Here is a 21,736-nt window from a genome sequence, read left to right as displayed (position 1 = left end):
TTCAGTCCAAAACAAAAACGAACGCATAACAAAAAAAAATCTAGAAAGACACCATAGGAATTTGTCAAAATTCCAGACAACACTTAGTTCGAACAGATAGATCTACTGAAATCTGCACGTACTATGTAGACCTCTAATATGTTGCTGCGCTTAACCAAAATTTTTTCCAACTGGAATAATCGCTATAGAAGCAGCAACGAAAATGTACGCTCCAAATAAAGAAACAATTTTACAGCTCGAGGCGACTAAAAGAATTTCCTAAGGCACACAATATGCAATTTATTGGGAAACAAGCTTTTACACCTAAATAAATAACACATTTCCATTAAACTTGTCCATGTCGGAGAAGTTTAATCTTAGGAGAAAAATGTGAGTGGAAGAGTTCAAAAGGGATCTAGCTGTTAGTTGTTATCTATTTCATTATCCCAAATGTCTAGAAATAAATGAGACAAAAAAGGATGTGAACATAACATGTGGCTATCCTTTTAACATATCTAGGATTTATGTGAGCGTATGATGGAGGAATGGATCCGCCTAAATTCATGCAGCAAAAGAATATTGCAAGAAAACAAGCGAGCATTCATCTGTGCACCAGCTAGCATTAGTGTGAATTAAGAAAATTATGAAGCGAATGGTGAACATCACAATACCGAAAGGCTTCTGATAAATGGAAAAAAAGTTTAGTACCGCCGAAGTTCTAGTAAAGCAGCAAAAATCTGAAAGCAATAGTGTGAAGAGACCAAAAAGTCAAAAGTTTTATATCTAATCAGCTTGTAATGAAAGGAATTTCTTTTGCATAAAGGTTCACGCAAAAAAAAGAATGCACGGGCAGCGAACAAGAATGAGAGGAGGAGGAGACTTCTATGGGCAGATAGTGAAAACTTATGCATGATTCATCAAATTTCGACAATGTTATAATGGTGTGATTCATGCTCTTTCGAAAAAAAAGCAAGAGTTCAGATTTTTTGATGGTAGGGTCTTGCAATGCCAAGGAGAAAGCAAATAAGTAAGAAGCCAAATAATATAACGTCGAATTCAGGTCCAGTATATTATGAGAGGAACGTGAACAAAAACATTACGAAATGGCTAAAACAATTTAAATGCACTGGGTTCAGTTTTCGCTGACCTATAATAAAAAAAGAAGGATGTAGAAATGACAAATATGACAGAAAAAGCGCCAGCACTAGTCAGAAGTATGAATAGAATAGTTAAAAAAATCATGACTCACCTAGTAGAATGGGATTAGGAAAAGGAGCAGGTGGAAACTCGACACAAGACAGAATTTCAAGCTTTACGCACTTTTCTCTTTCTCAAGAAAAAAAATCCACTATATTTCAGTATTTCCACTTACTAACTATGTGCACTCAAACTACAGTGACACTACGGTCATCTAATGATGTTAAAAAGAGAATGGACGAGAAAAGAGAACGAGAAATATACCTTATTTTCAATCTTAATTCCACAAATTACACCAAAAAAAAGTTCGTCCCGAAATAGGACTGGAAGCGCACTTAGGTAACAAATATAATGAAGTTCAACGAAAAGAATGCAAACAAGTACTCACTTTCCATAACCGAACCCGGGGAAGCATGCGCACTGCAAAATTAAGGTGGTTGAAAGCACGCTCGCGCAGCCAAAAACTGACCGAACAACAGAAGAGGGATTCTAAGATGAATTTGCAGCATAAGGGCGCGTTTGAGAAATGATGAAGATGCTGAAAATGAGTTGCGAAGTCGCTGTAGACCACAATATATTTAAAATGCGCATAAAACATCTTTCGCCAACTAAAAGAGCGTGGAAATTTCTCGTGAAAGATGTGTAGCGGAAACACGCAAGTCGAAAGAAGGGGAAAATAGGAGAAACATCTGTCATGGTTTATTTCCGAGTAGATAAGAGAATGGTGTAAAACATTCGAGGTAGAATCAAAAGCGAAACCTAATAAAAGAGGACGACGCGATTAACTGAAAGTGGCCGCAGTCATTTCAAATACAGGAAATCCCACAAAGAGCGCGCCGTATCGGCATGGAAACGAGAACGCGGAAATAGCGTGAGGGGAATTTTATCCTCCGGATAGATTTCGTCTACCTGAAATGCGACGTAGAATGGGATGTGGATCGCTGGATAAATCTTGATGATTTATGAAATAACCATGAAATGAAAGCACTTAAAAATCCTAACGAGAAGCTGAAGCAGTCTGAATGTACGCTCGAGGTAAAAAACATCTGCATCTCATCACAAAGTGCACTCGAACAGCACTTCCAAAGTAAGTGAGGAAAAGAATTTCACATTAACAATGAACGACTGATTAATTCTGAATCAACGAATCAACGATTTATGCAAAACTCATTACCATTCACCATAGAATTATTTTCAAATTTAAATGTTTGACTTTTGTGCATTCTGAGAAGTATATTCAAAATACTATGTAGGAAGACCGCAGAAATAGCGGCAAAATCGGAAGCGCTGCGGGACTACAGTTAGCAAATAATCCGAAATGACACATGAACTCCATCAAATCAAGTTCGCCAGTTTGAGGCCAGATGACAGACCAAAACGATTCCTTCAGTATTCGTTTTTTGCAATACTTACAACGAAGAAAGAAAATAAGAAATTCAAGATTCACCAAAGAAATCGCCGGAATGGAATTAGCAAAATGTCCAAGAACTTTCCAAAAATCGAAACTATTCCTATACAGACTAGTAATACTAGTAACAAACGTTCTAGCGATATTTTCTTTTGATACTAGAAATAGCAGAAGTAGAAGAAATACTAGCAACGAGTAATGTTTACCAAAACAATGAAAACACGAGCGGAACTGGTGCTCATAACTAATAAAGGACAACTAACTATATAACATTTCAGAAATCTACCACAAGCAACAAATCATGGCTAAGACATCAAAAAGTTCGAAAATAAAACAAAAGGTATACTTTCCAAAGATATTCCTACATTAATTCTTACGATTTTTGGGACTACTCAAACAAATGACCACGCTCTATCCATTATTCTGCACAAAAAATAGTAATAGAATAAAATAAAATAAAATTGCCTCCCTTTTCTAAGTTGACTTCACTCGCTTTTTAGGTAAATGTCCATTACTTCGCATGAAGGAGAAAGTCGGCGAACTGGAAGTCCTGAGAGGTTCCTTAGTAAAGGCAGAACTCAACAATTTACATTCCTCAAGGGATTGAAAGAAGACACGGAGTAGATATAAGAACCAGTAAATGAGTTTATGCGATCACGATAAGAACTAGTTGAACACGAAAACGACAAAGGTCTCATTCGCAGTTCAAAACATCAAGACGGTAATCTTTAGGTGTTTGCCGAATACGGAAACTCGTATGAGAAATCCAGAAATCTCGGAAATCTGCAAAACTGATGAGTTCATTCAGAAAGGAGAAGACATTTTGATGGATGCACCTGTAGATATGTACATGGAGGAAAAGAAAAAAAAAACAAACATCGATGAGAGTGAAATGTATGTCAATACAATCGGTGACAGTGCGGACATACATCTCATTGGACGTCTAAACGACAGCAAATATATTTCGACACATCTGGATGGCAAATGTTGTTGAGTGTTGTTTTTTCAGTGCATTGAGATGAATCAGCTGGCTGAATTAGAATTCAACCGTTTCGCGAAGTGGGTAGAGGGCAAACGAGCTGAGATTATGGTCCCATAAGAACTGTGGAAGTGTCGAGACTGCTTTTTCAAAGAGGGTTTGAGCAACGTTCGAGGTGTTATCTCTTGTTTCAAACTTCTTCGTAATCCCTTTCTTTGTGGGAAACACACGTTATTTCGGGTTCATTTCTATCATTTCTTCTTCTTCCAACCAAAGAAGCAGAACAATCGTTTATTCGCAAAACCACCTCCCGTTCACACACCATCCATTTCTTGGCATGCTGTTTAAAAGGATGAACCTTCCGCAAAATACTTCTCAGCCACGTTACCATTAAAAATACAACTCATAAGACCATGCTAATAGTGAAGTCATTTGTACTTCTTATTTGTTTCCGGGTTAAAAAGACCTCGTTCAGTCCTAATGTTAATGCTAATATACTGTGCCTTCTTTTTTGGAAAGAAAGAATAAGATAAAAAACAAGCTTATAGTAGGATCAAAACGACATGAAGCACGCACGCAGTTGCGTACGCGACTTCTCTCGAGGAGCTCCGGTGGCACCCCTCGCTGCAGTTTGCGACGGTCCCATTTAGGTCCCAACTGCTGCCTCTGCCGTGCTGTTTCGAGAGCGTACACAAATGCACCGCAACTACACTCGTGATTTATGTCGTTTGACTCGACTATACACCTTATTCACTTCTCTTAAGTATATATTCCATTGATAGAATATATTTATGCGTTATGCCTGGGAAGGTTTGCTGGATATCAGGATTCAACAAATAATCTAACAAACAAGTACGAATAAAATTCCTCGATAGATCTTACTGGAATCCTGCCAGTATCGAGCATTAATGTCGTACAAGTGGTGTTTATTGATAAGCGACCATTACACGCATCCTAGAGAGTCCCTGAGCTGCGGACTGTGTATATACTGGAGTTGGAACCGACCTTATAATAATGCGATTTCCGTGTCCCCAAATTCATACAGTACACCTCCTCACAACAGAAAACTTCTGCACCTTGACGCATGAAAACTAACTGTTCACAAGCCTCTCTACGTTCAGTGCCGCTACATCTCAACAACACCTACTCTCAACTTGTTATGACGTCAATAAACCTCTGTACCAGCTCATCGTTGTCTTTGATTTATGACGTTAATTTCGAACAGGCTTGTGACAACACAAGAAAAAATAATGACGACAATTCGATCGTAATGACATTGTCTTTCATGAAGTAAAACAGTGCAAAGCAAAGAGAAACAAGAAAAACGTGCGGTGTTTGCTAGATCCCAAGCCCCTTTATTCAGCCAAGATCTTAGATAAACTCCTCCTCCTTTGTAGTTTGAAGGCACTGGACTACACATGTATTATGCTCATAATATCTCTTACTATACCTACTATGTTTATCCCTTAAATGTTCCGAATAAGCTGCATTCCACAGAAGAAGATGAAAAGAAATGGTCTCACTTCCGTTTGACATCACACATCGAGGAGCCACCATTTCAGCGATGCAAGTTAGCAATAGTTTACGAGATTTTAAGAGGGAAATAAGAGTACACCTTGCAGTTATCCGTTGACTGCTGAGTCGCATACATAACTCGTACAAGATCTGAGTAAGTTTATTGTGCGGCCTTGTCAGAAATTCTCAGCTTAGATCTTCGGTCACCATCATCACAGACAAGGCGGAGGCCTAAGGCCGAGCACGGAATATCGGAAGTTTCTCGGTGATATCAAGATTCATACAACTTAGTTAAACCCTTATGGCATCGAAGCCTGACTCTAAAGAACGCAGAAGATTTATGAAAAGACAACTATTCTGTTACTAATGAGCTACAATGTTAAGAACAAACAAAGAAAAAAGTAGTTGACATTTTCATTGGAAGTTGTCCGGTAATTTTCTGACAGATAACAGTTAAGAAAAACAATCACAGCCTCTAATAACAGAAAAAGAAAGAGAAAACAAGAAGAAAACAGAGAAAAAGAGGCAATACTAAGCTAATGGATAACAGTTAAGGTAGTTAAGTCTGGTTGAGCAAAATAAAAACATGCAAAATTTCGATCACAAAATCAGTTATACGTGAGCATCCCTCCAGTATAAGTACATAGTCAAAGATATCCCTGAGAAAGATTTCACTGTTTCTCAATTTTATAACAAATATTTCCAAAAAAAAACCCCAGAAACTTGTACTAAGTTCTTACAATCACCTAAATCTATGCGAGAGAATAAATCACATGTGTAACCCGCCAGTTACTTCAATAGTCGCTCCAGTCATGTAACTCGACAAATCCGAGGCGAGAAACAGCACAGCATCAGCGATTTCTTCTGGCTCTCCCATACGTCCCATCGGTATTTGTGCACATATATTGTTCAGTACCTTTTCGGGCATAGCAGCTGTCATTGCAGTTCGTATGAATCCGGGCATAACAGTATTGACTCGAACTCCCTTCAGAGCAAGTTCTTTTCCAGCAGATTTTCCAAACGCTACTACACCAGCTTTTGTTGCAGCATAATTACACTGACCAAAATTACCCACTTTTCCAACGATGGAGGACACATTTATCACTGAAAGAGGTGTGTTTCTGGAAACAGCAGATTTCGCAAACATTTGCGTTACCAAAAATACTCCTTTCAAATTTACACCTACAACGTCATCAAAATTTTTCTCAGACATCTTCATCAAAGTCGAGTCTCTCGTAATGCCAGCACAGTTGACAACAATATTTGGGGGAGATTTCTTCTGTTGGATGATGAACTCATGAAGTTTCGCGACATCATCGGGCTTGCTTACATCACAACCAAAGGCAGAGTGTTCGGTGGATTCCCCCAAAATTCCCACCGTATCCATAGCTGCATTCTCGTTCATATCGGCTACAATGAGCTTAGCTCCATGATTTGCTAAACGTTGACAAATCGCACGACCAATACCAGAGCCGCCACCAGTCACTACAGCTATTCTTCCACCAAGCATGATTGACAAACTGTAATGAGGTCGCTAGAAATCGTCTATACTGAGAACAATGTTCACTAGAACAAAACCACACAAATGAAGCAATAACAGATGACGGTTACAATCAATTAAAAAAAGAAGTCTGGATGTCCTGTAAGCAAAAGCGAAGCTATGCCGGAGAGATCTTACAATCCAAGGTTGTCGGTGCCGTTTCATCCATATATTTAGTCATACTCATATGTCACATTCATCCGAAATCTGTTTCACATATTAATAAGATAATATCGGTGTAAGATCAAACGCATCACCTGATACAGCAAAAGCACTATCAACACAACTAATGCAATTTGTTACAAAGAAAACCTATTCAATAAATAATTTCCAGATTGAACCGCAAATAACAACACCTGGAAAACTCATCCGACTCCGTCAATTTTTGCGAGATGAATTGTCCAGAACGCGACTTACAGTAACCACACATTTAGGCGTGTAAAATGTGCTCACGCGTGGGATTTCACGACAGTGTGGAAAAATGACTTGTTGCATCTTGGGTGATGTAGGTTTTGAAATACTTCTGCTATTTCCATCTAGCTTTCAGATTCGCGTGAGCTTCCGCATGTTCACAGGTAAGTAGTTGGATGACACAATGGTCCTGAAGACACGTAAATTCTGTAATTGTAAAGGGTTATAGATTCCTCGTTCAAACCTTGATTCCAACTTGTAAATTAATGTGGAAGTAGCCTTAACATGTCGAATTTCCGATAAACTTTGACATAATGGTAAGATTTGTTTACAGATTTTTCTCTCTAAAATGGATTTGAAAGTTTTTCAAAAATTAAATTCTAGCGACACGATGAGCGATTTCAATGTTGGTTGCAAAGAAAAAATACACAGTGAAACCAACGCTTAGGTTGCCACTAGACCACTCTTAGAACATGTTATTTTAGAAGTTATTCAAAGCCACGGATTTTCTCATAAGATGCTCACCCTTGTAAGGAATTACAATCAGACCTGAAATCTACTTCATAAACACTCAGTCTGCTAGAAAGAAGCTCTCTCATACGGCTCATTTCGGGTAAAATGTAGCTGGGGGAGATGGGGGAGAGAGGGCCAATCGGCGGTGCAATCATTCCTAGAAGTAAATAAATAAATCGGGGCCCTAAGGCCTAAACATTAGTCGTAAAATAGCAAATGTATCTCATCTGCAACCACCCCAAGATGCAACAAGTTGTCATTTTCCCACTCTGCCGTGAAATCCCATGCGTGAGCACTGCACATATTGCACATTTTTGTATCGTTACTGTAAGTCGCGTTCTGCACAATTCATCTTATTCAATACAAATACCGGTTTCCTCACCCGCAACTCATGAGACTTGCTCGGACGGCGCAGTCGCGCTTCGGCGCGCCTAGATGGCCATGCGATAGTCCCTAGAGCGCGGGATTGCCATGTTGGCTGAAACAGTCCTCGACTACTTAAACGCATCACCCCAAGAATCTGAGGTGGTACGGGTTTCAGGTGGAGTATTCGTATACGACATAGTAGATTATGGAGGGGGGGGGGGGTGATTTTCTAAAAAACAGCCCGGAAGATGTGGCGCGTGCACAAGGCTCCAGTCGAACTTCTTGTGGAGAACAGTGCGCCAGAACGTCCGAAGCCGTATCTTCCGGGCCGTTTTTTACGGCAATTAGGAAGAAATGGACGGAATCATCCCCCTCTTCATAATCTGCTATCCCGTATACGAATACTCCACCTGAAACCCATACCACCTCGGATTCGTGTTGTGATGCCTTTAATTTACTTTCCGTAGAGACTCTCTGGTTTTCTTTGAAAGTTAGTTGAGAAGAAGTTGAGAATTTTAGCAAACTTTTCAACTTTTTCTCAACTAACTTTTGAGAGAACGAAAAGAAACTTGAAAAATATAAGAAACATTTATGATATTGGACCAAGTAAGTTCTGCAAACGATGAGCTGAGTTGTTGGACTTTGTTCAGGATCACAGAGATTTTGAGGCGCAGGCGGCAATCTGAAAATTAGCTATTCTTCTCGTCGCAAGATCACGTTAGCGCGGCTGAAAAATTCGACGCGGTATTTTGATGGGGTATCTGGGAAAAAAATCTGACCTTCACCTTCACCACAAATTTTGTTCTCTGCAGGTGCCCTGGTTTTCTCAAGAGCTACTTGAGGAAAATTCAAAATTTTCCTCAACAACCTTCACAAAAGCCAGGAAAGTTAGGAACATCATTTTTCGCTCGAATAGGAACAAATCTGTTTTTGCAACTACGCAAAATTCTGCAGCATGGAATTTATCGTGTTGTTTCGTTATTCATCAAATCGTGAAGACTATTCTGCACTAAATTAACCACTATCTCCAGCTGCAGATGTCTTTTTTTCGCTTCTTAATAGCGTCGAATGTGCTTACTTGAGTGATGATATGAAAAGTCAGCATTGTTCGATAAGAAATACTCTCGCTAAACTCCTTAACACAAGGTGCAGAGATCTCACTTCTGTCAGGGATTGATTAATGTGCACTTCAATAAAAAAAGCCACACCGCGCTGAACGATCGTGGAACCCTGCTCGATAGCACCGCTGCGCCCCTCACCAAACTACTTATTTGCTTCTTACAGCTATGAGTTTATTTAACAGCAGCTATCTCTCTTTCGTTCCTCTTTGCTCTCCTCACTTTTACTTCTTCTTCCCAACTTTCTTCTGGCGTTCCACTCCCTTACGACCTTCTCTTACTCCCACACCTTTCTTACGACACCCCCTCTTGAGAAAATTCAAGTGCACCTTTATCCTGGTTTCTATGGCAGTTGCACCGCTTTCGACTTAGAGCCAGCATACCACGAATCTGACATGGTGCGGATTTCTCGTGAAGAGCTTCTAAACAGAGTCGTAGATTGCGGAAAACAGGGGGGCTCCGCTCATCTCTCCGTAGTCACTGTAAAAAACGGCCCGGAAGCCGCCGTTCTTTTAACGAAGGCTTGCATTGCAACGTGCCACCCTTGCGTACGCGCCGCATGATTGAGCGAACCTTTGAGGATTATTGAGGTCTTTCTATGAGAAATACATAACACGTCAGATTCATGGTATGGTATGGTATTTAAAACAAAAAATATTTTTCATGATCCATGATGTTGATAGTTAACTGCTTCTGACACCTTGAGATGCTTTCCACGTCTAACGATCGTAACTCCTGTGTTAGGGGCCATTGTATTATTATTGTATTATTAGGGTGGCCCAAGTGGAACGGAAGTTAGTCTATTCTCAAAAAGCTTATCAGCTCAGAAAAAACGCAGCACCAAACACCAGTAATCACAATAATCACGTGGAAAACTAAGAACGTCATTTCAGGACACCAGCGATTCTCCTGAATTCTCGATTGTGTCGCAATGTCCAGAAACGCGTAATCATTCTGACTCATAGCAGATTTTCGTGGATTCTAACCAAATCTTGAGAGCCCCCATATCATTGTAATATTTGTAATTTTAATAAATTAAAATGCATATTAAATTAGCTGAAATAACTGCTAGATTAATTAAACACTTACTTTAATTCTTCACTGCTCCTAGAGCTCCTCAAGGGGAATAGGATCAGACAATAGGAGTCTCTTTTGGTGCGGTGCTTCGATGCAACCGTTGCTCAGCCGATGCTTCCAGTACATACTTCAGTGACTTCCAGTACATACTTAGTTGACTCAGACTGCAATATGGAAAATGAAAAATACGCAGAAATACGAATAACAAGAAATGGGCGAATTTTTTTGAAGCTTTAGGAGCTTTTGGATGGCAAAGGATCTGAATAGCATGACCCTTTGAAACTGTAAACAAGAGTGTAAATCACAACAACAGCAACAACAACAACAGGGGGCTTAAAATCTGAATCACTGTTTGGAAACGGAGGATATTCGCTCGTTTGACACATGGTAGGTGCAAATAGAGACCTTCACAAAAAATGATCAAATCTTTCAATCCTTTGAAATGAATGAGACCACATGGGCTTTTCATAATTAGTCTAAGTAAGCGAAAAGCACTTGAGTATACACCCTGGGCTCTACGAGCAGTACAACTTGCACAGTTACATGGCGGAGATTACCCAGATGTTGCGAAAAGACGCTGTTGTCCAGCGCACCGTCAAATTGGTAAAATCACAAAAGAGCGCGTGGAATCCTTGGTAACAACTCTCCGTTTCGTTACGCTGCTGGACAGTGTCGACGCTGAGGTACTCAGATCATTTGATGTCGATTGGCGATTCACGCGAGACACCAAGTCGCGGAGGCTACGGGACCGTGCCAAATGAATGAGTTTTGCGGGAGTTGTAGATCGAAAAAGTTGGGCGGAGCTGCCTTCAGCGATGACGGCGGGGATGCAGGAAGCCGCTTCAGGCGATTACACCAGCCCCCGACTTTGACAAGTCAAGCGTCGGTCAAGAAAAACGCGTGGTCGCAGCGTCGATGTTCGAAAACATGAAAAAGAAGAAACACTTGACCAATCATAAATTGTAAAACAATTGGGTCAAGCAACCTGAAGGCACTGAAAATCGTAACCGTGGCAGCTGCGTGAGCAAGTGAGCTTGTGAAGCAGCTATCGGTGCATTGATGCAGTCGCTTACGCAGCTGCGGTCGAAGCGTTGCAGATGTTGTAGAGGTTCGAGGTGCTACTATGGTGAACGGTAGTGACGAGTAGTGATGGCAGGTGTCCCTCCTCGATCCTAACCGCTACGCTCTTCCGCACCGCTTTTCGAGTGCAGCCGCTTACGCAACTGCACCGAGTTTCATGTCGTTCTGACCGGGCTATTTGAGAGTCGACGTCTGGTGAAGAAAATTCTAATCTTGTCTTCATAAAATAGCGTTAAGCAGCTGCTTTTTTTCAGACGGAAAAAACGAGAAAACTAAAAAGTTAGAATGGTGAGGATTTAAATGACAAGAAAACCAATGAGATTGTCCATTTAACAGGACCAAAGCGCTCAAAATCTTGAGTACAGCAGCTGTCGGAAAAAGGGGCGCTATTTCAGTTAAGTAGCTATTCACCATAGTTCATTCCATGGCTAACAATACGAATGAAATTTCAGTTGTTCCAATGGTATGTTTAACGAACGTTTGGACAATCACATTCCGTTCCACTTGCACATTCACGTCCACCCACGGATTTCAATTATTTGACTGCACAGATGTCCTACTGGCAAACACTATGGCACTAAGTTTCGATTATTTCAACATATGTGTTCAAAAAACGCATGGACAATCAAACTCGTTCGTCAGTGCCTACATGGCAATGTTTTTCTGCAAACTAGCAAACATGATCAGAAAAATGTGTGACATTTTTCATTTATCGGCCAAGTCCCGAGATCCACAGTCACTGCTTTGATCAGGTACGGTACCAATCTGCCAAAAAGGATTGTTCTATGAATTAAAACTCTCTTTGTTAAATGTCGTTTCGGCTAACAATGGGAATAGGATTTTAATTATTTCACTGCACGTGTTCGAAAAACGCGTGGACAATCAAATTCCTTCGTCAGCGCCTACTTTTTTCAGAAAACTACCAAACATGCTAGCTGATGAAACATGTTCATCAGCTAAGTCCCGTGATCCAAAAACACTGCTTTGATCAGGTACGGTACCAATTTGTCAAAAAAGTTTACTCTATTGAGAGGAATTCTTTGCAGTAAATCTGCATAAATACGACGTGCACGTAACTTCACCACATACTTCAACGATGCGAAAATATTTGCTGGTAAGCTCTTTTACTCTTTTTTGTTTCTAGATATGCTATTCCAGCCGAATAAGAAGATGTCACTATATAAAAAAAATTCTCGAAGCACTGTGATGCGATTTCTAGGATTTTGGCTGACCATACTATACTACTTAATGAATAAACTGTTTACTTGCGTTTTAAATGCTGTTTATTTCACTTCCATAGGAAAAGTTCTTCGAGGCAATTAGAAAAATGGAACTTGACAAATTCTTCGCCTTTCCAGAATCTTCTTGCTACTCTTTTTGTCTTTGTGTCATTCTCCAAAGTTGCACCTTTTGCTATCCCAAAACGTAAGTTTTTGTAAGTTCATCTCGAGCTAATCTCTAGTTGAGTCCAGCTTTTCTGAAACATAAATACTGTCACATTGTATGAATTGTTGAGGCATATTTCATTAACATTTTTCGATGGTCAATTATAGCGTTTGGCTGCAAAAATTCGTTGATTTCCGACGACTGGCGAACGGCAGTTTTAAATTTCCATAACGAACACCGCAGAACGGTGGCAATGGGAGAACAAACCTGTGATAATGGTACAAAAACAATGCCTGTGTCAAAAAAAATGAACGAATTGGTGAGCTTTGCTTTGCGTGCATAATTAAGTCAGAAAACAGCTGAAATGCTTCAAGCGGTAACCATAGCAAAAGGAAAGTGAATTAGTTCTGTTTCTGTGAAGAACTGGAAAATGCACGAAGCTGACGCTAATTGCTATCACTCACGCAAGATTTTAAAACATAAGCAACGATCAACTGCAGTAGATCTAATCCAGCACGTGAACGCTCTTTTTTTAAGCTCAGCGATTCTGACCAGTCTTAAAAGTCCATCGGTCCCGGTGGTAGGCTCATTACCAAATGGTCTGTCTCTTCATATCGTATAGTCGATGTACAAAAATAACCTATAATCATAGCTTGTAGGTAAGAACTTCGATGATGAGTTAACAACTAATAAGTTAATATGTAGGTTTGGGATTGCGACCTAGAGCATAATGCTTGGCTGAACCTTTGCGACACGAATATCGCTGTAGATCCAAGTTACACAACGACGGACGAAGCGTAAGCTCAGATAATGCGAATGAAATGAAAGACGAACGAAGTAGCAGTGTTTTCAGTGGTATCGCCGCGAAGGGGGAATGCAACATAACCGAGAAAGCAGTGGATGTCCTTCAACAGTGGTGGAATGAGGCGACTACGCAGAAGCTAGGGACAGCAAAATACAGCGCAAAGATTAAAAATTTCGGGAAGGTTAGCCGTCTTCGTTCCGTTTGTTTCTAAATGTTTGCAACTGATAGCACGGAGAAGAGGTGTTCTTCAGATGGCACTTGGTGAAGTCAGAGGGTTTGCATGTACTTATAGAAAATGCGATGGAACTCAAGACAACAAGTTTATCTGCATTTATGACAAAAAGTAAGCTTTTGAATTGTAGCCTCACAAAAATATTATTTTAATCGTGTGCATCTTTCCAACCGTTTTGTTTAAGACCGGAAAACGGCAAAACGTTGTACTCGTACGCGAAAACAGACAAAGACAAGGTATGCAGTGACTGCCCTTTAGCATCCTGTCAAGCATATCTGTGTCAGTATGAATATGCGGGAGGTATGTTACTGGTTATATGGTATCAAATTCGCGTCAAGACTTTTGAAATATCTCAATAAAATGGAACATGCTATTGCTTTACCTTGGTTTCATGGCACGCATAAAATAATGAGCAATCTATTCATTTTTTCTATCTATTCTAATCTATTCTAACATCGTGGGCGTACAAACTGGAGAAGAACCTAGTTTAGTTTAGAGGAGCTCCAGGAAAAAGGTTGAATAGCAATGACATAGGATAAAAAAAATGTGAAATTCAACAAGAAAATCCAGCCGATTTCTTGTAAAGAACGAGAAGAGAAATAAGAGATTCAATAAGAAATACTACTGCATTCTTTTTTGCACCGTTATTTACTTAATAAAGTTTGTTTCGTTTTTTGAAACTTCACTTGCCCTGCTGAAGTGCATTAAGAAAAAAAAACCATTTCCATTTGTTCAGCCACTAATGCGAATCCTCAGCCAACTTGCAAAGATGATGGAATGACGTACGACATGCAAGTGATGGCTGAGAATATGCATAACTACTACAGGTGAAGTAAACTGATGGTGGCGCTATAAAGTTAATTCGTATAGTATGTTGCACAGTTTTACAGAAGGATCACCGCAACAGGGTGGGCACAGGACAAGAGCGGATACGCCCCGAGAGCGAAAAAAATGAATGCATTGGTAAGGTGTACCTGAACAATACATTTTGTGAGAAACTGTTGCGTTCCAAAAAAAAATCCACCTGCAGAAGTACAATTGCGATCTCGGGAAAGCATCAGTGGATTTGATCGACTGTGATAACCCTACCTACGAAACTGCGACGGGACCTTTGAATTACAGGAAGTTCGAGCACACTGTTACTGTCGAAAGCGCTCTCAAACAGGCACGTACTCAAGTTTTTGATAGCTAGTAATATTTTCTTAGCGGGCGCACCGAATTTCGTGTGATGATTGGCGCGACTGCTCGATCGGTTTCTGTCGGTGGAAAGGCATCGGATTTGTCTTGGAGAATAAAAACGCTGACTTGATATATCGGCTGGCTTCCGTAGATCACTGCATACGCTGCGCACGACTTCATGAACCTCAACGATTCTGAATCGAAGGCGAACGCAAACAGACTGATTCACTAGACTTTCAATGATATTTCGACTGTGGTATTTCCTCCTGCGATTTGGATCCTCACCGTCTAAATTAATCCATTATAGCGACATGTAACTAGTCTGAGCCACGCTCCGAGAAATCCCTGGAAAGCAAACTAAAGCAAAAATCAACTACGAATATGAAATTGAAAGTCCACTAGTCGATTCCGTTACTGTTTTGAAAAAGTGGCAAAGCACCGGACAGAATCACGTTTGTTATTGACTGCATGCAAGCAACCAATTCTGATGTGTACGTCGGAAACAGGAAAGATGGTGCAATGTAATCTTGTAAAGGTGGGAGAGTTTAACCATAAATGTAGTGGTAACATCACAAAATGTTCTCAATGAGTTCGAAGATCGGTGCGCAAGGAATTTTGAGGCGGATTTCTAACGACTGCGTGAGATACAGTGAAAACAGACATTGGAAGACAGATCTCTTGGTTCAGTGTATCTTATCTTTTTATGCCAATGAAATCAGTAACACATGGTCTGGAGCATCGAGTGCCCTGTAGATACGGTTTCGCCAAACGACTTAGTAGTAACAGTCATCTAAAAAATCTGATCTCATTTACTGCATGGCAGAGAGGATGGGATGGAGATCGTCGTCTTTGACGTCTTTTACACACATGTCCATCCGTTGCCTCACCAACTGAGAAGATGGATATGTCGTTCCAATTCAGCTTTTAGCATCCCGAAATGTTGTCATGTCCCTGAAATAACAGTGATATTAGAGTGCAAAGCAGAAATCGGTGAAAAAGAAGGAAAACAATGTTGTTTTCAGCTCGAGCAAATCAATAATAAAGCTAAGTATTGCTCTCTATCAGTGTGCTTGTGAGGTTTTTAGATGAAACCCTCAATAGCCTGGCGTTCTGGCTTTTTCGTCATCCACAAAGGCGTAGTGTTCCATCAGATGTGCTGAATTTGAAGAGAGAGTCAAAGTTTCCCTACGCAGACACAAGTAACAATGGGTTTTAGTGGAAACGTGAGCAAAATATCCATGATATGGTATGAAAGGCGCAACAAAAAACGAAAGACTACGGAAAGCTCAACCTAGTCGACAGCAAGTACCACCTGAGCCAGCCATCGGTTGTTGGACTATTATGCTGAAATCATACGTATGCTAGTCATGACATTCAGGCGATCACTGGATGGTTTGACGAGCTTAAGGAAGTCGACGTTGATGATGAAGCAAAATACACAGCTGATGTGAAGAGAAACGCAAAGGACTTCGCTAATGTAGGGTTTCCATTGTTGAAAGGTCAAAAATACTCTCTATCAACAATTATTCTTCTTTTGTCTACAGATGGTAGTTGGTGATGCTACTAAGGTTGGTTGTGCAGCAAAACAATGCTTGAAACAAGGATTCACGGCTGCAGTGTGTAAATACGATAAGTGAGTTGTCTTTCGAGAATTTAACACAGTAAGAAAGGAAAACAGTGCTACAATGTGGTGAATTACCGATAGGCGAAAAATAAAGAGATAATGATTAGAAGTGGAGTCGGTGTAGATTTTGTGGAATTTGAAGTAGGATAGGTCAGTGAGATAGAGTCAAGCAGTCCACAAACAAGAAACAAACCTCAAATTGTACGTAATCATACTAGTTTTTCCAGAGAGCCGCAGATTGATACTGCAATGTACGAGGTCGGAAATCCATGCTCCGGTTGCACCTGTGATCCCCTCGGTGGGCTGTGTGTTACGCCGTAGAACTCAGTACATGCTATGATTTCTTTATTCTTTAATGGAACTATTTCAATTGTCATTTCTGGCCTGTGTGCGTTTGTGTGTGTGAAACCAATTCAGACTATGACTAGATTCGTTCTTGAATAAAGTCAACTGCAGTGGTTTTTATTGGTTCTATGTTTGTAACGGTAATGGACCGGGACAGTTCTTGCTCAAGCTATCGAGAAAATGAGAATTACTCCACCTTCAACCGACGTCACTGATTACGTCTTTTTAAAGAATCCTAGTTCTCTTAGCAAAACAGTGGGTTTTTTGTCAGCTTCTCAGTTCAACTCATTCAATCTCAACCATTAAAAAACCCCCACCCACCCCAACCCCCCCCCCCCCCAACCCCCCAAACCCCCCCCCACCCCCAAAAAAACCAAACCCTTTTCATTTCAATCTCAACCATTCATTCAGAAAGGATGCTACTATTGTTGGTCAGGGCGACTGCGACGCATTACTGGCATCGAAATGGAGGAAGAGGAGTGAGGGTGAATCAAGGAAAAAGAAGTGCATTATTTGCAGCAGACCTCTTACAGTCGTCTAGTCTAACGGTGTTTATGGTTAACAAGTTCCGCTGTTTTCAAGAACGAATGTCGTTACAAAAAGCGACGTAGGAAAACACGCAGAGCTCAACATCGGAAGTAACGCTTAGCAGCGACAGGAACAATTGGAAGCACTTTTTTGCGTGCTTAAAACTGGAGCCACAATCTTTGCTTTTTGAAATGTTTTCGAGATTATATGTATCTGTACTGTTTGGTGCAGTTTCTGCTGAATGAAGTCTCTCCTTTCTGTTCTACGGGAACTTGCAAACTAACACAGAGTAGGTTTGAAAATATGAAGTGGTTGCTGTAGTTGTACACGTCGGCTCATCTCTTGAAAACCTCCAAAATGCAAACTCAAAGAAGAGAACCAGAGATTGGGACCAACAAAACGGTGTTAGAACCTAACCGTAACTTACTTCAGATTAAACCTCTACTTCGACCTCAACTCACAATCGCTGAGGTTTATGACTCCGTGCGCAACCTGTGCAGTGACTTAGTGGAGCCAGCAGAATCAAACCGGCGTTTCTGTTCTCTCAGACAAGTCAGACAAAAACTAGCAAATACACAGAAATACAAATAAGAAGAAATTGGGCAAGCTGTCTGATGCAGACAAAAGACTTATTCACAACAGCCTGAACTGACCCTTGGAATCTGGATAGGCGCTGGAAATTAGATCTCAAATTCTGAAGTAGCATGGCAAAACAGAAGATATTAGTTGTATCGTATAATAAGATAAGATATCGTTTGACGCATAGGAAGTGCATATTGAGACTTCTTCAGAAAACTGTCAACTTGAAAAACCTGAGTTTCTTTGAAATGCGAAAAGGTTATCGGCACTTAAGCGGCTTTATATTTCGTGTCCGGTCCAGAGAAAAACGTAGATAGCCGTCAGGGCTGAGACGACTGCAGCGTTTATGTTTGAAAATCAATCTGAAAGAATACTCCACGTGGCAAGTCAAATAACACTATGAGTATAAAAAACTGATGAATGGCAAATTACTGGGTTCTATGGAAAGTAGTCGATCCTTCGGAACTTACCAAAAAAAAAAAAACGCATTTTCTTCCTACGTCAAGAAAGTCATAGGCGGCAATATATACAGAATAGGGCTAACTGTGTGAACCCTCATAGATAAGCCTACAGAGCCCAAATATCCATAGATATTCATATGAATAAAATTATCTATGAGGCTGAGGAAGTTCGTCATGAAATTTAGGGCAAGAGCTGAAGGAAATCAACTGCGCTTTTGATCTCGTCCACAAGAGAATACGACATCGTACCCTTTTCAGCTCCTCCCAGTTAGGCTGCTAGCTACTGAGATAGAAATGTGTGGGTGTAGAACAGAGTGGCTGACAACAACTATCCAGAAATTGAGTTTGAACAGGAGAAAACAACGGAAAAATGGAACATTTGCCACTAAGCAAGCGGCATTCACACTTGATTGAAGGCAGCGTATCACGATTTTGACGTGGTGCGGAACCCGCAGCAAAAGAGTAGAGCTCTGATGGTTTATTGCGGAACCCAGTGTGGTTTCGCTTTTATTTTCCTAATTGTTGTATAAAAAAACAGAGTAGAATTTCGCGGCCCTATAAAAGTCTTTTGGGTCAGATGGTAGAGTCTTTATGAAAACTGTTGGGTTATGTAGTAAGGTCAGAACGAAAGCACGGTGCAGTTGCGTAAGATGCTGCGCTCGAAAGCGGCGCGGTAGAACGTAGCGGTTAGTATTGAGGGAAAATCCTTACTGGCACCACGCTGCACGTCGCGTGGTCTCACATGGATTACAACCGCTGTCTCCAACGCGTCGCCTACGCAACTGCACCGTGCTTGAAGTCGTTTTGACCCGATTATAAAGGATAAAGGATAAAGTTGCTGGCGTTAATCAATCCGCTTGGGACGCGCCACCACGTTCACTCCAATTCAGAATCGTTTGAGGTTTACAAACGTGTATCTGGCCTATACAATGACTTGCGATGGCTAGCCGATGTGTCAAGTCAGTGCTTTTATCCTCCCAGACAAGTCTGGTACCAATTTATCGACCCCCGAGGGATGAAAGGCTTGGTGAGCACTAGGGCGGATTCGAACCTCCGATCGATCGTGCATTAAGCGGAACCTCTAACCGCCACACCACACCCGCCCCTTTGACGACTATACCTCAAGGAATGGGCAACTCTATGCTCCTTTTCGCTCTCAGTAGCTCTAGCCTTAAGTCATGGATCCTCGTAGACTAATGCCTAGGTTTTACAGCTCATTGGAATTGAAGAGCTGGGTCAGTTGGAGCTGAGCGTATAAAAGTAACACATTGCGGAAGTGGATGACGTCGAATTGTTAGTTGTGCAGCTACACACACTGCTGCACATACCATAAGCATAAGAGCCGCTTGGTCGAGAATGGTTGAAACACCTTGTTGAAGCCAAACGGGTCCGTGTCGTCCGTCCTAAAGTAGACTGTGTGGAGGGAAGGCTGGAGCAGTTCACGTGCTCGATTATTATGCCGACCTCCCTCCCTTTGCGTTGGATTGTTTCGTGCGATTTACCTTATATCTCGTGTTGTAATGAAATACAGACGATTACGCGAGCTTCCTCTTAATTCCATCCTTACTTTTTTGTACACTTGTCGGACGGTGAGACCATCCCTTAACAGCGAGACTATGTATTGCTCGGCACTCTTCTCTAATCTCAGTTGAGATGGGCGGGCCTCATGTCCGAGATGGTTGAAACAGTGTTCAACTGTAACGCCATCAACTTTCTCTGTCACCTAAAATTTTTCTGGTTTTATTAGGATTTATATAGGGAACCACTTATTGTTGGTGTTAAAAAATGAAGTACACATACATTCATAAAGGCCGAGCAGTGCGCCACAGACTTCTTCGTTTTCTCTGAAACCGAAGCTGAGCGAAAAGCGCAGTGGCAGCGCAAACGGGTGACTTTGGTGTGTTCCGTAGTTCTCGTTCTTGCTACGAAACGGCTTATCACATCCGCCTCCTCTGAGGCTAGCAGCTCTTGAAGGAAACCCACTTGAGAAAAGTGTAATCTATATGCGAACCGTCATACTACTCTAATCTGATAGTCCTGCAGATTTTGAAAAGTGATTGTCTCTACAAGAAATTCATCTGCGTCCTCAGCATGCTCTTGATGAGCATGCTCAGCAAACTCACAGTGACTCTACATATGCAAGTTTAGTAGGATCAGAAAGGGTCATCAACAAAAATGTGAACGCTTATTTCACGGAAAAGCCATCATGAAAGGTATGGACTGTGACTCACCCTGACGGTCTCTACAGACGGGGCAGTTGTGTATTGGCTTTCCCGATGCGGTAATTCTTGGGCTCTTCTTCTGAGCCTTAAACTCCGCAATTTGGTCTGGCGAAAATCCATGAACGTCGACAAGATACCTTTCCATTCTACTTTTAGCTGCGCCGCAAACTGGGCATTCATTCATGCAACACTAGAATAATAAAAATACCACTTGAACACAAAAAAACACGAAGTATAAAAAACCTAACTTGCGATTGACATCTATTAGTTCATTAGTTGTAGTTCGGAAATACGTTCGGAAAGCAAAGAAAATTGTTCGACTAACTCCGTTAGGAGCAACCTCTGATAATGACTTCCTTGCAGGCTTATAGTCGGGTCAAAACGACATGAAGCACGGACAGTTGCGCATGCGGCTGCGCTCGAAGCGAAGCGGTGGAGCGTAGCGGTTGGGATCGTGTAAGGATCCTCGCTACCGCCACTTACCTCTGCAGTTCGCCACGGTCCCACCTCGATTCCAACCGCTGTCTCCACCACACCGCTTCCGAGCGCGGCCGCATACGCAATGGTCCGTGTTTCATGTCGTTTTGATCCAACTATACATGACCCAATGCTGTTCCTCCAGATGGTGGGGTATAAAGAGGCCTTCTTTTAACACCACTAGGCATAAGGTATACTCATTGTATTGAGGGGTCAACAAAACTTGCATGGACACACCTGTTGGCTCATGTGCTTTACTAAGAAGAGTGTAGTGCTAGTAGGCCTTCTTAGAGGTTTCTAACATCAACAAGGCTTGAGCTTACATGTAAGCTTCACTAGGCCGGCAGTGCCCCCAGGGAGGCAACTTATAGAAACTTCGCAGTACACATCAAGCTTCCCCTCCAGAGCATCCAATGGTTCGCATGTTCATATACATGCGACAACAAAGGATGACAGAAGGTACAACAAGGGAAGAGAAGTGTAAAGAAGAAGAAAAATGGATGAAATTACAATTTCAGATATAATCGCGTGCATTGAAGGAGATAACTTATATTTGAGGAACAAGCCATGAAAAAGAGCGTATATGCAAACGAACACAAACAACATACTAAAGACGAACAAATGGACACATAAAATTTTAAAAGAAATCCACGAGAAAAAAAACTAAAACTTACCTGTCGAGTTTTGGATTTGAAGATTTGAAGTTCGTAGAACT

General features: G+C 41.2%; 4 protein-coding genes across 5 annotated transcripts; 2 read left to right on the top strand and 2 right to left on the bottom strand.

The window, feature by feature from the left end:
• Window positions 1-3,088: 3,088 nt before the first annotated feature.
• Window positions 3,089-5,369, top strand: RB195_005585 (uncharacterized protein; the record flags this gene model as incomplete). Its single annotated transcript, XM_064178179.1, has 3 exons — window positions 3,089-3,141; window positions 3,317-3,478; window positions 5,297-5,369. 3 exons carry the CDS (start codon window positions 3,089-3,091, stop codon window positions 5,367-5,369), a joined length of 288 nt encoding a protein of 95 aa, XP_064035254.1.
• Window positions 5,370-5,847: 478 nt separating this feature from the next.
• RB195_005584 (uncharacterized protein) lies at window positions 5,848-6,588 on the bottom strand (the record flags this gene model as incomplete). Its single annotated transcript, XM_013443451.2, has 1 exon — window positions 5,848-6,588. The coding sequence occupies one exon, from the start codon at window positions 6,586-6,588 to the stop codon at window positions 5,848-5,850; it is 741 nt and encodes a 246-aa protein (XP_013298905.1).
• A 5,691-nt stretch (window positions 6,589-12,279) lies between these two features.
• Window positions 12,280-17,300, top strand: RB195_005583 (uncharacterized protein; the record flags this gene model as incomplete). 2 transcript variants are annotated; one of them, XM_064178176.1, is made up of 16 exons in its annotated part: window positions 12,280-12,297; window positions 12,542-12,608; window positions 12,737-12,888; window positions 13,275-13,366; window positions 13,423-13,555; window positions 13,626-13,717; window positions 13,791-13,906; window positions 14,343-14,433; window positions 14,497-14,569; window positions 14,637-14,771; window positions 16,164-16,262; window positions 16,330-16,418; window positions 16,637-16,707; window positions 16,924-17,009; window positions 17,166-17,233; window positions 17,288-17,300. In XM_064178176.1, 16 exons carry the CDS (start codon window positions 12,280-12,282, stop codon window positions 17,298-17,300), a joined length of 1,395 nt encoding a protein of 464 aa, XP_064035252.1. The 2 variants fall into 2 exon arrangements, with proteins under 2 accessions (XP_064035252.1, XP_064035253.1); XM_064178175.1 differs by lacking the exons at window positions 16,924-17,009; window positions 17,166-17,233; window positions 17,288-17,300 and having other exon boundaries at window positions 16,637-16,730.
• A 2,236-nt stretch (window positions 17,301-19,536) lies between these two features.
• Window positions 19,537-20,728, bottom strand: RB195_005582 (uncharacterized protein; the record flags this gene model as incomplete). Its single annotated transcript, XM_064178174.1, has 5 exons — window positions 19,537-19,725; window positions 19,890-20,045; window positions 20,342-20,452; window positions 20,554-20,629; window positions 20,682-20,728. The coding sequence occupies 5 exons, from the start codon at window positions 20,726-20,728 to the stop codon at window positions 19,537-19,539; spliced, it is 579 nt and encodes a 192-aa protein (XP_064035251.1).
• Between the last annotated feature and the right edge of the window lie 1,008 nt (window positions 20,729-21,736).

Source organism: Necator americanus, chromosome I (assembly GCF_031761385.1).
Source record: "Necator americanus strain Aroian chromosome I, whole genome shotgun sequence".
NCBI classification, from domain to species: domain Eukaryota; kingdom Metazoa; phylum Nematoda; class Chromadorea; order Rhabditida; family Ancylostomatidae; genus Necator; species Necator americanus.
Note: the sequence above shows the minus strand (reverse complement) of the source record. Positions and strands in the feature narration are given on the sequence as shown.